Here is a 14,834-nt window from a genome sequence, read left to right as displayed (position 1 = left end):
CCCCCCATTCATTCCCCGCCCCTCCCCCCCTTTCCCCCACCCCCATTTCCCCACCCCTCCCCCACCCTTCCACCCCTCCCCCACCCCCTTTCCCCACCTCTCCCCCCCTCACTTCCCCACCCCTCCCCCATTCATTTCCCACCCCTCCCCCACCTTATTTCCCACCCCTCCCCCACCCTTCTACCCCTCCCCCACCCCCTTTCCCCACCCCCATTCATTTCCTGCCCCTCCCCCACCCTCTTTCCCCCACCCCTCCCCCACCCACTTTCCCCACCCTCCCGCCCCTCCCCCCTCATTTTCCCCGCCCCTCCCCCCCATTCATTCCCCGCCCCTCCCCCATTCCCCCCGCCCGTCCCCCACCCCATTTCCCACCCCTCCCCCACCCCCTTTCCCCACCCCCATTCATTTCCTGCCCCTCCCCCACCCTCTTTTCCCCCACCCCTCCCCCACCCACTTCCCCCACCCTCCCGCCCCTCCCCCACCCTCTTTCCCCCCGCCCCTCCCCCCATTCCCCCCCGCCCCTCCCCCGCCCTCCTGCCCCTCCCCCACACCCTTTCCCCACCCCCCCACTTCCCCACCCCTCCCCCACCCCCATTCATTTCCCACCCCTCCCCCACCCTCTTTCCCCTCCCCCCATTCATCCCCCACCCCTCCCCCCCCATTTCCCACCCCTCCCCCACCCCCATTCATTTCCCACCCCTCCCCCACCCCATTTCCCGCCCCTCCCCCACCCCCATTCATTTCCCACCCCTCCCCCACCCCATTTCCCGCCCCTCCCCCACCCCATTTCCCACCCCTCCCCCACACCCTTTCCCCACCCCCCCACTTCCCACCCCTCCCCCACCCCCTTTCCCCACCCCCATTCATTTCCCACCCCTCCCCCACCCTCTTTCCCCTCCCCCCATTCATTTCCCACCCCTCCCCCACCCCATTTCCCGCCCCTCCCCCACCCCCATTCATTTCCCACCCCTCCCCCACACCCTTTCCCCACCCCCCCCACTTCCCACCCCTCCCCCACCCCCTTTCCCCACCCCCATTCATTTCCCACCCCTCCCCCACCCTCTTTCCCCTCCCCCCATTCATTTCCCACCCCTCCCCCACCCCATTTCCCACCCCTCCCCCACCCCCATTCATTTCCCACCCCTCCCCCACCCCATTTCCCACCCCTCCCCCACCCCATTTCCCACCCCTCCCCCACCCTCTTTCCCCTCCCCCCATTCATCCCCCGCCCCTCCCCCACCCCATCCCCCCTCCCCCCCCGCCCCTCCCCCCTCGGGCGCACCCAGCGGGGGGCGGGGCCGTTTCCGCTTCTTTATTGGGGGTGGGGGTGGGGGGGGGGGGGGGGGAGGGGTGTGCCGGGTGGGGGGAGGGGCGCGCGGGGGGGGTGGGGGAGGGGCCTCAGGAGCTCTTCCGGGGCCTCTCGGCCGCGTCCAGGGCGGCCACGCCCCGAAGGGCGCCCCCTAGCTGCAGCACGTTCAGCAGCGCCTTCAGGGCGGCCAGGGGGGCTCCGAGCCAGAGCCCGGCACGAGCCAGCCCCGGGCCCCCGGGGAACACTGCGGGGCGGGGAGAGACCCGTCAGAACCGGTTAGAACCAGTACAAACCAGTATAAACCAGTATAAACCAGTATACACCAGTTAAAGCAGTAAAAACCAGTATAAACCAGCTAAGAACCAGTTAAAAACCACTTAAAAAACAGTTAAAAACCAGTAAAAACTAGTATGAACCATTATGAACCAGTAAGAACCAGTAAGACCCAGTAAGAACCAGTATAAACCACTTAGAACCAGTATAAGCCAGTATAAACCAGTTATACCCAGTTCATTCCCAGAGCCCGGCACGAGCCAGCCCCGGGCCCCCGGGGAACACTGCGGGGCGGGGAGAGACCCGTCAGAACCGGTTAGAACCGGTTAGAACCAGTTAGAACCAGTATACACCAGTTCGAACCAGTATACACCAGTTCGAACCAGTGTAAGCCAGTATAAACCCAGTTCATTCCCAGTTCATTCCCAGAGCCCGGCACGAGCCAGCCCCGGGCCCCCGGGGAACACTGCGGGGCGGGGAGAGACCCGTGCGGGGCGGGGAGAGACCCGTCAGAACCGGTTAGAACCAGTTAGAACCAGTTAGAACCAGTATACACCAGTTCGAACCAGTATACACCAGTTAAAGCAGTAAAAACCAGTATAAACCAGCTAAGAACCAGTTAAAAACCACTTAAAAAACAGTTAAAAACCAGTAAAAACTAGTATGAACCAGTACAAACCAGTTAGAACCAGTATACACCAGTTAGAACCAGTATACACCAGTTAAACCAGTATAAACCAGTATGAACCAGTTAAAACCAGTGAAAACCAATGAAAAGCCAGTTAAAACCAGTTAAAAACCAGTTAAAACCCAGTAAAAACTAGTATATAAACTAGTATGAACCAGTATGAACCAGTAAGAACCAGTAAAACCCAGTAAGAACCAGTATAAACCACTTAGAACCAGTATAAGCCAGTATAAACCAGTTATACCCAGTTCATTCCCAGAGCCCGGCACAAGCCAGCCCCGGGCCCCCGGGGAACACTGCGGGGCGGGGAGAGACCCGTCAGAACCGGTATGAACCAGTTAGAACCAGTTAGAACCGGTATACACCAGTTCGAACCAGTATACACCAGTTAAAGCAGTAAAAACCAGTATAAACCAGCTAAGAACCAGTTAAAAACCACTTAAAAAACAGTTAAAAACCAGTAAAAACTAGTATGAACCAGTAAGAACCAGTATGAACCAGTATAAACCACTAAAAACCAATTAAAACCAGTGAAAACCAATGAAAAACCAGTTAAAACCAGTTAAAAACCAGGTAAAAACCACTTAGAAACCAGTTAAAAGCCAGTAAAAACTAGTATGAACCAGTAAGAACCAGTACGAAGCAGTAAGAACCAGTTAAACCAGTAAGAACCAGTTAAACCAGTAAGAACCAGTTGAACCCAGTTCGTTCCTGCCCTCGCCAGCCCCAGGCCCCTAGGGAACACTGTGGGGCGGGGAGAGACCTGGTAGAACCGGTATGAACCGGTAAAAACCAGTATAAACCAGTATAAACCAGTTAAAAACCAAGTAAAACCCACTGAAAAACAGTTAAAAACCAGTTAAAACCAGTATGAACCACTATGAACCAGTTAGAACCAGTTAAGACCAGTAAAAAACCAGTCAAAATCATGAGAAAAACAGTAGAAAACCAGTAAAAACCAGTACGAACCAGTACAAACCAGTAAAAAACCAGTCAGAAGCAGTTAAAAACCAGTTAAAAACCACCAAAAAAACGGTATAAGCCAGTATAAACCAGTTCGAACCAGTATAAACCACTTCAAACCAGTTCAAACCAGTAAAAACCAGTTGGTTCTGTCTCTAAACGACCCCTCCCGGTCCATCCCAGTTCATCCCAGTCCCTCCCAGTTCCCTCCCAGTCCATCCCAGTCTCTCCCAGTTCCCTCCAATCCCATCCCAGTGCCTCCCAGTTCATCCCAGTCCCCTCCAATCCCCTCCCAGTTCATCCCAGTCTCTCCCAATCCCCTCCCAGTCCCTCCAGTCCCCTCCCAGTCCCTCCCAGTCCCCCCCAATCCCCTCCCAGTCCCTCCCAGTCCCTCCCAGTGCTCCCAGTCTCACCCGCGGGCCCCTCCCCCCAGTGCAGCAGGTACAGGCAGCAGTAGAATCCCTCATTGCCGGCACAGAGCAGGAACAGCAGCGCCTGCGGGGGGCTCCCAGTTCATCCCAGTTCATCCCAGTTCATCCCAGTTCATCCCAGTGACACCCCAGTGCCACCACAGAGCCCTCCCAGTCCATCCCAGTCTATCCCAGTTCATCCCAGTTCATCCCAGACCCTCCCAGTCCAATCCCTCATTGCCGGCACAGAGCAGGAACAGCAGCGCCTGCGGGGGGCTCCCAGTTCATCCCAGTTCATCCCAGTTCATCCCAGTGCCACCACAGAGCCCTCCCAGTCTATCCCAGTCCATCCCAGTTCATCCCAGTCCCTCCCAGTCCAATCCCTCATTGCCGGCACAGAGCAGGAACAGCAGCGCCTGCGGGGGGCTCCCAGTTCATCCCAGTTCATCCCAGTTCATCCCAGTGCCACCACAGAGCCCTCCCAGTCTATCCCAGTCCATCCCAGTTCATCCCAGTCCCTCCCAGTCCAATCCCTTATTGCCGGCACAGAGCAGGAACAGCAGCGCCTGCGGGGGGCTCCCAGTTCATCCCAGTTCATCCCAGTTCATCCCAGTTCATCCCAGTGACACCCCAGTGCCACCGCAGAGCCCTCCCAGTCCATCCCAGTTCATCCCAGTTCATCCCAGACCCTCCCAGTCCAATCCCTCATTGCCGGCACAGAGCAGGAACAGCAGCGCCTGCGGGGGGCTCCCAGTTCATCCCAGTTCATCCCAGTTCATCCCAGTGACACCCCAGTGCCACCACAGAGCCCTCCCAGTCCATCCCAGACCCTCCCAGTCCAATCCCTCATTGCCGGCACAGAGCAGGAACAGCAGCGCCTGCGGGGGGCTCCCAGTTCATCCCAGTTCATCCCAGTTCATCCCAGTGACACCCCAGTGACACCACAGAGCCCTCCCAGTCCATCCCAGTCCCTCCCAGTTCATCCCATTGACACCCCAGTGCCACCACAGAGCCCTCCCAGTCTATCCCAGTCCATCCCAGTTTATCCCAGTGACACCCCAGTGCCATCAGAGCCCTCCCAGTCCCTCCCAGTGCCCCCCAATCCCCTCCCAGTCCCTCCCAGTCCCCTCCCAGTCCCCTCTCAATGCCCCCCAATCCCCTCCCAGTCCATCCCAGTTCCTCCCAATCCCCTCCCAGTGCCCTCCAATCCCCTCCCAGTCCCTCCCAATCCCCTCCCAGTCCCTCCCAATCCCCTCCCAGTCCCCCCCAATCCCCTCCCGGTCCCTCCCAGTCCCTCCCAATCCCTCCCAATCCCCTCCCAGTCCCCCCCAATCCCCTCCCAGTCCCTCCCAATCCCCTCCCAGTCCCTCCCAATCCCCTCCCAGTCCCTCCCAATCCCTCCCACTCCCTCCCAATCCCCTCCCAGTCCTTCCCAATCCCCTCCCAGTCCCCTCCCAATCCCTCCCAATCCCCTCCCAGTCCTTCCCAATCCCCTCCCAGCCCCCTCCCAGTCCCCCCCAATCCCCTCCCAGTCCCTCCCAATCCCCTCCCAGTCCCTCCCAGTCCCTCCCAATCCCCTCCCAGTTCCTCCCAGTCCCCTCCCAGTCCCCCCCAATCCCCTCCCAGTCCCTCCCAGTGCCCCCTAACCCCATCCCAGTCCCTCCCAATCCCTCCCAATCCCCTCCCAGTCCCCCCCAATCCCCTCCCAGTCCCTCCCAATCCCCTCCCAGTCCCTCCCAGTTCCCCCCCTCACCCTGGACTGGTAGTAGCGCCTCAGCAGGGGGTGCCCCTCCCCCCCCACGGCCTTGTGGGACGACGCCCCCTGGAGGGTGGACCTGGGGGTGGGGGGAGGGGCAGAAAAGTGGGCGTGGTCAGCCCGGACACGCCCACGCCGCCATATATGGACCGAGGCCACGCCCACCCCCAGGCCACGCCCACCAGTAACTCCCAGTTCATCCCAGTAACCCCCAGCGCCTCTTCGTGACCCCCCCCGGGCCCCACCCACCGAAGCCACGCCCCCAATTTTCCCATTTCCCGCCATTTCCCCCCCCATTTTTGACCCCAAAATTTCCCTTTTCTCCCCCAAATTTCCCTCTCCCCTCCCCCCACGGCCCCACCCACGTAAGCCCCGCCCTCTCCCCCAAAGCCACGCCCCCCAAAATTCCCATTTTCCGCCATTTTTTTCCCATTTCTCCCCCAAATTTCCCATTTCTCCCCCAAATTTCCCCCTCCCCTCCCCCCACGGCCCCACCCACCCAAGCCCCGCCCCCAGCCCAAGCCACGCCCCCTCCCCCAAAGCCACGCCCCCCAAAATTCCCATTTTCCGCCATTTTTTTCCCATTTCTCCCCCAAATTTCCCATTTCTCCCCCAAATTTCCCCCTCCCCTCCCCCCACGGCCCCACCCACCCAAGCCCCGCCCCCACCCCAAGCCACGCCCCCTCCCCCAAAGCCACGCCCCCAAAATTCCCATTTTCCGCCATTTCCCCCCCCATTTTTGACCCCAAAATTTCCCTTTTCTCCCCCAAATTTCCCTCTCCCCTCCCCCCACGGCCCCACCCACGTAAGCCCCGCCCTCTCCCCCAAAGCCACGCCCCCCAAAATTCCCATTTTCCGCCATTTTTTTCCCATTTCTCCCCCAAATTTCCCATTTCTCCCCCAAATTTCCCCCTCCCCTCCCCCCACGGCCCCACCCACCCAAGCCCCGCCCCCAGCCCAAGCCACGCCCCCTCCCCCAAAGCCACGCCCCCCAAAATTCCCATTTTCCGCCATTTTTTTCCCATTTCTCCCCCAAATTTCCCATTTCTCCCCCAAATTTCCCCCTCCCCTCCCCCCACGGCCCCACCCACCCAAGCCCCGCCCCCACCCCAAGCCACGCCCCCTCCCCCAAAGCCACGCCCCCAAAATTCCCATTTTCCGCCTTTTTCTCCCCATTTTTGACCCCAAATTTCCCATTTCTCCCCCAAATTTCCCCCTCCCCTCCCCCCACGGCCCCACCCCCTTTAGCCACGCCCCCAGACCCAAAGCCACGCCCCCAAAATTCCCATTTCCCGCCATTTTTCCCCCCATTTTTGACCCCAAAATTTCCCTTTTCTCCCCCAAATTTCCCTCTCCCCTCCCCCCACGGCCCCACCCACCCAAGCCCCGCCCCCACCCCAAGCCACGCCCCCTCCCCCAAAGCCACGCCCCCAAAATTCCCATTTTCCACCATTTTTTCCCATTTTGACCCCAAAATTTCCCATTTCTCCCCCAAATTTCCCTCTCCCCTCCCCCCACGGCCCACCCACTTAAGCCACGCCCCCACCCCAAACCACGCCCCCTCCCCCCAAGCCACGCCCCCAATTTTTCCATTTCCCGCCATTTTTTCCCCATTTTTGACCCCAAAATTTCCCATTTCTCCCCCATTTTCTCCCCCTCCCCTCCCCCACGGCCCCACCCACTTAAGCTCGGCCCCCACCCCCAAAGCCACGCCCCCCAAAATTCCCATTTCCCGCCATTTTTTCCCCATTCCAACGCCCAAAATTTCCCATTTCCCCCCAATTTTCCCTCTCCCCTCCCCCCACGGCCCCACCCACCCAAGCCCCGCCCCCTCCACCCCAAGCCCCGCCCCCAAACTCCCCCAGCCCCATTTTTAACCCCAAAATTCCCATTTCCCGCCATTTTCTCCCCATTCTGACCCCCAAAATTCCCATTTTTTCCCCCTCCCCTCCCCCCACGACCCCACCCCCTTAAGCCCCGCCCCCTCCACCCCAAGCCCCGCCCCCTCCACCCCATTTTTAACCCCAAAATTCCCATTTCCCGCCATTTTCTCCCCATTCCGACCCCCAAAATTCCCATTTTTTCCCCCTCCCCTCCCCCCACGACCCCACCCTGACCCCACCCACCCAAGCCACGCCCCCTCCACCCCAAGCCCCGCCCCTCCACCCCAAGCCACGCCCCTCCGACCCCATTTTTAACCCCAAATTTCCCCTTTCCCCCCCCTTTTTTTCCCCTCCCCACCTCCCCAAAGCCCCTTCAGAATCCCTCCCCTCCCCCCACGACCCCACCCCCTTAAGCCCCGCCCCCTCCACCCCAAGCCCCGCCCCTCCGACCCCATTTTTAACCCCAAAATTCCCATTTCCCACCATTTTCTCCCCATTCCGACCCCCAAAATTCCCATTTTTTCCCCCTCCCCTCCCCCCACGACCCCACCCCCTTAAGCCCCGCCCCCTCCACCCCAAGCCACGCCCTCCGACTCCATTTTTAACCCCAAAATTCCCATTTCCCACCATTTTCTCCCCATTCCGACCCCCAAAATTCCCATTTTTTCCCCCTCCCCTCCCCCACGACCCCACCCCCTTAAGCCCCGCCCCTCCACCCCAAGCCACGCCCCTCCGACCCCATTTTTAACCCCAAAATTCCCATTTCCCACCATTTTCTCCCCATTCCGACCCCCAAAATTCCCATTTTTTTCCCCCTCCCCTCCCCCACGACCCCACCCCCTCAAGCCCCGCCCACCAGTGCATGTGCAGCCAATGGCTGGCCACGTCCAGGGCCATGGCGAGCTGCAGCAGCGGCGCCCAGCGCGGGTAGAGCAGCGCCAGGTTCAGCAGGAGGCACATGGAGCTCAGGCGGTCGGGTCAGCATGTCCAGCATGGCGCCCAGCCGCGAGCCTGGGGGCGGGGACACGCGCCAGGGGGGCGGGGCTTAAGGTGGGACACGCCCGTGGGGGGTGGGGTCAAGGGGTGGGGTCAGAACCGCAAAAATTTGGGGTGAAAATGGTAAAAATGGGGAGGGAAAACCCAAATGGGAGCGATCCAAGATGGCGGAGGGGGCGTGGCTAAGGACACTGGGGGCGTGGCCAAAGGCGTTGGGGGCGTGGCCAAAGGCGGGACTGAAAGGAGGGGTCGGAATGGCCAAAATTTGGGGTGAAAACACCAAAAATGGGGAGGGAAAACCCAAATGGGAGCGATCCAAGATGGCGGAGGGGGCGTGGCTAAAGGCGTTAGGGGCGTGGCTAAAGCTGGGACACGCCCCTGGGGGGAGGGGTCAAGGGGTGGGGTCGGAACCCGCAAAAATTTGGGGTGGGAACGGTAAAAATGGGGAGGGAAAAGCCAAATGGGAGGGATCCAAGATGGCGGAGGGGGCGTGGCCAAAGGCGTTGGGGGCGTGGCCAAAGGCGTTGGGGGCGTGGCCAAAGGCGGGACTGAAAGGAGGGGGTGGAACGGCCAAAATTTGGGGTGAAAACACCAAAAATGGGGAGGGAAAAGCCCAATTGGAGCGATCCAAGATGGCGGAGGGGGCGTGGCTAAAGGCGTTGGGGGCGTGGCTTAAGGCATTGGGGGCGTGGCTAAAGGCATTGGGGGCGTGGCTAAAGGCCACGTGGCTAAAGGTGGGAGATGCCCATGGGGGGTGGGGTCAAGGGGTGGGGTCGGAACCGCAAAAATTTGGGGTGGCAACACCAAAAATGAGGAGGGAAAAGGTCGATGGGAGCGATCCAAGATGGCGGAGGGGGCGTGGCTAAAGGCACTGGGGGCGGGGCTAAAGGTGGGACACGCCCGTGGGGGGGTGGGATCTAGGGGTGGGGTCGGAACCGCAAAAATTTGGGGTGAAAATGGTAAAAATGGGGTGGGAAAAGCCCAATTGGAGCAATCCAAGATGGCGGAGGGGGCGTGGCTAAAGGAGTTGGGGGCGTGGCTAAAGGTGGGACACGCCCGTGGGGGGGAGGGGTCAAGGGGTGGGTCAGAACCGCAAAAATTTGGGGTGAAAATGGTAAAAATGGGGAGGGAAAACCCAAATGGGAGCGATCCAAGATAGCGGGGGGCGTGGCTAAAGGAGTTGGGGGCGTGGCTAAAGGCGTTGGGGGCGTGGCTAAAGGCCACGTGGCTAAAGGTGGGACACACCCATGGGGGGTGTGGTCAAGGGGTGGGGTTGGAACGGCCAAAATTTGGGGTGGGAACACCAAAAATGGGGAGGGAAAACCCAAATGGGAGCGATCCAAGATGGCGGAGGGGGCGTGGCTAAAGGAGTTGGGGGCGTGGCCAAAGGCGTTGGGGGCGTGGCCAAAGGCGGGACTGAAAGGAGGGGGTGGAACGGCCAAAATTTGGGGTGAAAACACCAAAAATGGGGAGGGAAAAGCCCAATTGGAGCGATCCAAGATGGCGGAGGGGGCATGGCTAAAGGAGTTGGGGGCGGGGCTAAAGCTGGGACACGCCCCTGGGGGAGGGGTCAAGGGGTGGGGTCGGAACCGCAAAAATTTGGGGTGAAAATGGTAAAAATGGGGAGGGAAAAGCCCAATTGGAGCAATCCAATATGGCGGAGGGGCGTGGCTAAGGACAATGGGGGCGTGGCCAAAGGCGTTGGGGGCGTGGCCAAAGGCGGGACTGAAAGGAGGGGGTGGAACGGCCAAAATTTGGGGTGAAAACACCAAAAATGGGGAGGGAAAACCCAAATGGGAGGGATCCAAGATGGCGGAGGGGGCGTGGCTAAAGGAGTTGGGGGCGTGGCCAAAGGCGTTGGGGGCGTGGCCAAAGCTGGGACACGCCCATGGGGGTGGGGCCAAAGGCCCTCCCAGTGCTCCCAGTAAGCCCCAGTGTCCCCCAGTGCCTCCCAGTCCCTCCCAGTATGCTCTAACCTCTTCCCAGTCCATCCCAGTCCCTCCCAATCCCCTCCCAACCCCTCCCAATCCCCTCCCAGTCCCCCCCAATCCCTCCCAGTATGCTCTAACCTCCTCCCAGTTCCTCCCAGTGCCTCCCAGTCCCCCCCAGTCCCCTCCCAGTCCCCTCCCAGTCCCCTCCCAGTATCCTCTAACTTCTTCCCAGTCCCTCCCAGTCCCCTCCCAGTCCCTCCCAGTATGCTCTAACCTCTTCCCAGTCCATCCCAGTCCCTCCCAGTCCCCCCAATCCCCTCCCAGTCCCCTCCCAGTCCCCCCCAATCCCCTCCCAGTCCCCTCCCAGTCCCTCCCAGTCCCTCCCAGTCCCCCCCAATCCCCTCCCAGTCCCCTCCCAGTCCCCCCAATCCCCTCCCAGTCCCCTCCCAGTCCCCTCCCAGTCCCCTCCCAGTCCCTCCCAGTGCTCCCAGTTCCCCCAGTCTCACCCTGTCCCAGTAGCCGGGCCAGGTGGCCGTCGACGGCGTCCAGTAGCCCGGCCAGCGCGTAGCAGGCGGCCGCGGGCCCCGGGCGCTGCGGCATCAGCCAGAAGGACACGGCGGCCAGCAGGATCCGGGCGTAGCCTGCGGGCACCAGTACGGACCAGTATGGACCAGTACGAACCAGTACGGGCCAGTACGGGCCAGTTACAGGCAGCGAACTCTCCCCAAACGACACCAAAAGCGGCCCCTGGGGTGATGCAGCCTCAGGGAGAAGGAGGTGACAGCCAAGACAAGACCAGTATGGACCAGTATGGACCAGTATGGACCAGTATAAACCAGGAGAAACCCGTAGAAACCAGTATAAACCAGTATAAACCAGTTATAGGCAGCAAACTCTCCCCAAACGACACCAAAAGCGGCCCCTGGGGGACGCAGCCTCAGGGAGAAGGAGGTGGCAGCCCAGACAAGACCAGTATGGACCAGTATAAACCAGTACGGACCAGTATGGACCAGCATAAACCAGTATAAACCAGTATAAACCAGTTACAGGCAGCAAACTCTCCCCAAACGACACCAAAAGCGGCCCCTGGGGGACGCAGCCTCAGGGAGAAGGAGGTGGCAGCCCAGACAAGACCAGTATGGACCAGTATAAACCAGTACGGACCAGTATGGACCAGCATAAACCAGTATAAACCAGTATAAACCAGTTATAGGCAGCAAACTCTCCCCAAACGACACCAAAAGCGGCCCCTGGGGTGATGCAGCGTCAGGGAGAAGGAGGTGGCAGCCAAGACAAGACCAGTATGGACCAGTATGGACCAGTATAAACCAGTACGGACCAGTATGGACCAGTATAAACCAGTATGGACCAGTATAAACCAGTTACAGGCAGCGAACTCTCCCCAAACGACACCAAAAGCGGCCCGTGGGGTGATGCAGCCTCAGAGAGAAGGAGGTGGCAGCCAAGACAAGACCAGTATGGACCAGTATAAACCAGTACGGACCAGTATGGACCAGTATAAACCAGTATGGACCAGTATAAACCAGTACAAACCAGTATAAACCAGTTAAAGCCCCCAAACCCTCCCCGGCCCCTGGGTGACGCAGCCTCAGGGTGGCAGCCAGGGCAAGACCAGTTCAAACCAGTTCAAACCAGTATGGACCAGTAGAAACCAGTATGGACTGGTCTAAACCACCACCGACCAGTACAAACCAGTACGCACCAGTAGCGCTCCCAGTCCAGCCCCACCGGGAGCGTCCCAACCCCGTCCCAGCTTCTCCCAGTTCATCCCAGTGCCCTCCCAGTTCCCTCCCAGTCCCTCTCAGTTCATCCCAGTCCCCTCCCAACCCCCTCCCAGCATCTCCCAGTTTATCCCAGTGCCCTCCCAGTCCCTCCCAGTCCCCCCCAGTGCCCTCCCCATCCCCTCTAATCCCCCCCAGTCCCTCCCAGTTTATCCCAGTTGACCCCAATTCCCCTCCCAGTCCCTCCCAGTCCCCTCCAGTTTATCCCAGTCCCTCCCAATCCCTTCCCAGTCCCCCCCGTTCCTCGCCCAGTCCATCCCAGCTGCTCCCAGTCCCTCCCAGTTTATCCCAGTTGACCCAATTCCCTTCCCAGTGCCCCCCAATCCCCTCCCAGCCGCTCCCAGTCCCCTCCAGTCCCTCCCAGTTTATCCCAATCCCCTCCCAGTCTCCCCCAATCCCCTCCCAGTCCACCCCAGTCCCTCCCCAGTGCCCCCCAGTCGCCCCCATTCCCCTCCCAGTCCCTCCCAGTTTACCCCAGATGATCCCATTCCCCTCCCAGTCGCTCCCAGTCCCCTCCAGTTTATCCCAGTCCCTCCCAGTCCCGTCTCAGTTGTCCATTCCCCTCCCAGTCCCTCCCAATCCCCTCCCAGCCGCTCCCAGTTCCTCCCAGTCCCCTCCAGTTTACCCCAAATGATCCCATTCCCCTCCCAGTCGCTCCCAGTCCCCCTCAATCCCCTCCCAGTGCCCCCCAGTTAATCCCATTCCCCTCCCAGTCCCTCCCAATCCCCTCCCAGCCGCTCCCAGTCCCTCCCAGTTCCCTCCAGTTTACCCCAAATGATCCCATTCCCCTCCCAGTCGCTCCCAGTTGCTCCCAGTCCCCCTCAATCCCCTCCCAGTCGCTCCCAGTCCCCCTCAATCCCCTCCCAGTGCCCCCCAGTTAATCCCAATCCCCTCCCAGTCCCTCCCAGTGGCTCCCAGTGCGGCACTCACCGATGAGGTTGGGCACGAACAGGAACACGTTGTCTCCTCCCATCGCCCCCGGGACCCCCCGGGACCCCCCGGGACCCCCCAAAATCCCCCCCCGGGACCCCCCGGGAAGCCCCGAACGCGACGCGGCCCCTTTAAGACCGGCGCGGGTCACGTGACGCCGGAAGCGGAAGAGCAGCCGCGCACGCGCGGCTCCGGCAAACAGCGCCAGCCAATCAGAGCCCGCCTAACAACACCCCCCCAGCCAATCGGAGCGCGCCTAACAAATCCCCAACTAATCAGAGCTCGCCTAACAACACCCTCAGCCAATCAGAACCTGCCTAACAACATCCCCAGCCAATCAGAGCCCGCCTAACAACAGCCCCAGCCAATCAGAGCGCGGGCGGGTGAGCCGCAGCCAATCAGCGCCCAGCGGCTTCGCCCTTCTCCAACATGGCGGCGCTTCCGGCCGAAGCCACGCCCCCGTTGCCGTGGCAACGCGGAAGTACCGCGCTAATTAACCGCGTTTCTTAATTATTAACGCTTCAATAATGAACAGCGCGGGTAATTAACCCCTCCCCGCCCCCCCCCCGGGTCCTCCTGACCCCTTTTCCCCGCCACCCAGGCGCCTCATTAACCCCTAATTAACCCCCATCAGCACAAAGCGGGCGCAGCCAATGACGTCACCAGCGTCCTATTTATTCTTAACCTCATTAACGCCCTCAATTAACGCCCCCCGAGTACCGAAAGGGGCGGGGCAGGGGGGGTGAGAGCCTTTTTCCCCTCCCCCAATGCTGATTTGGGGCGGTTTTGTCCCATTTTTGGGGCGGTTTTGGGGCCTTTTCCCCCCCCCCAGAGAGGGAAATTTGGGGGTTCCCCCCTCCCCCAAAAGCGGCTCCAAGCGGGGCCCCCCCAGGCGAGCTCCGGGAATTTCGGGATCCTTCCAGAACCTTCCGCCCGCGGCCGCTGCGGAACCTGAGGGAGAGAGGGGGGAGGGGGGGGGGGAAAAAACCGGGGTCGGGAACCCCAAATTCCCCCCCCCCCAAAAAATCCCCAAAAATCCCAACAGAAAAGGCCCAAAAGTGCCCTGGAGGGACCCAAATTCCTCTCAGGGATCCCCCAAAAATCCCAAATCCCTCAGGGAGCCCCGAAATGGTCCTGGGAGAGCCCCGAAAACCCCGAAATTGAACCCGGGGAGCCCCAAAATCCCCAAAATTCAACTCGGAGAGCCCCAAAAACCCCAAAATTCAACTCAGAGAGCCCCGAAAACCCCGAAATTGAACCCGGGGAGCCCAAAAATCCCCGAAATTCAACTCGGAGAGCCCCAAAAACCCCAAAATTCGACTCAAAGAGGCCCAAAACCCCCAAATTTGAACCCCGGGAGCCCCAAAGCCCCCAAAATTCGACTCAGGGAGCCCCAAAAACCCCAAAATTCAACTCGGGGAGGCCCGAGAACCCCAAAATTCAACTCAGAGAACCCCAAAAAACCCAAAATCGAACCCGGGGAGCCCCAAAATCCCCAAAATTCAACTCGGGGAGGCCCAAAACCCCCAAAATTCAACTCAGAGATCCCCAAAAATCCCAAAATTCAACCCAGGAAGCCCCAAAACCCCCAAAATTTGACTCAGAGGCCCAAAACCCCCAAAATTTCCTTCCCCTCCCCCTTCAGTTTCCCCTTTTTCTGCTAAAATTTCCCGTTTTCCCCCCAAAATTCCCTTTTTTCCCCCCAAAATCCGTTTTTTTTCCCAAAAATATTCCCCCACTTCCCTCCAAAATTCCCTTTTTTGTCCAAAATTTCCCATTTTCCCCCCCAAATTCACTTTTTTCCCTCCAAAATTCCCATTTTTCCCCCAAAATTCCATTTTTTGCCCCAAAATTCCCAATTTCCCCCCCAAAATTCCCAATTTTAACTCCCAA

The 14,834-nt window shown here is 59.9% G+C and overlaps 1 protein-coding gene across 1 annotated transcript; it reads right to left on the bottom strand.

Annotated features, from left to right (window-relative positions):
* Positions 1–1,370: 1,370 nt before the first annotated feature.
* On the bottom strand, positions 1,371–13,015 carry LOC138101147 (CDP-diacylglycerol--inositol 3-phosphatidyltransferase-like). Its single transcript, XM_068999006.1, is given in 7 exon segments — positions 1,371–1,553; positions 3,647–3,728; positions 5,397–5,478; positions 8,139–8,257; positions 8,259–8,293; positions 10,716–10,850; positions 12,942–13,015. Coding segments are annotated over 7 exon segments (651 nt in total). The 5' UTR covers positions 12,985–13,015; the 3' UTR covers positions 1,371–1,398.
* Positions 13,016–14,834: the final 1,819 nt, after the last annotated feature.

This window comes from Aphelocoma coerulescens, unplaced genomic scaffold, assembly GCF_041296385.1.
Source record: "Aphelocoma coerulescens isolate FSJ_1873_10779 unplaced genomic scaffold, UR_Acoe_1.0 HiC_scaffold_204, whole genome shotgun sequence".
Taxonomy (NCBI): domain Eukaryota; kingdom Metazoa; phylum Chordata; class Aves; order Passeriformes; family Corvidae; genus Aphelocoma; species Aphelocoma coerulescens.
The sequence above is the reverse complement of the archived record's forward strand: the minus strand, read 5'-3'. Positions and strand labels throughout refer to the sequence as shown.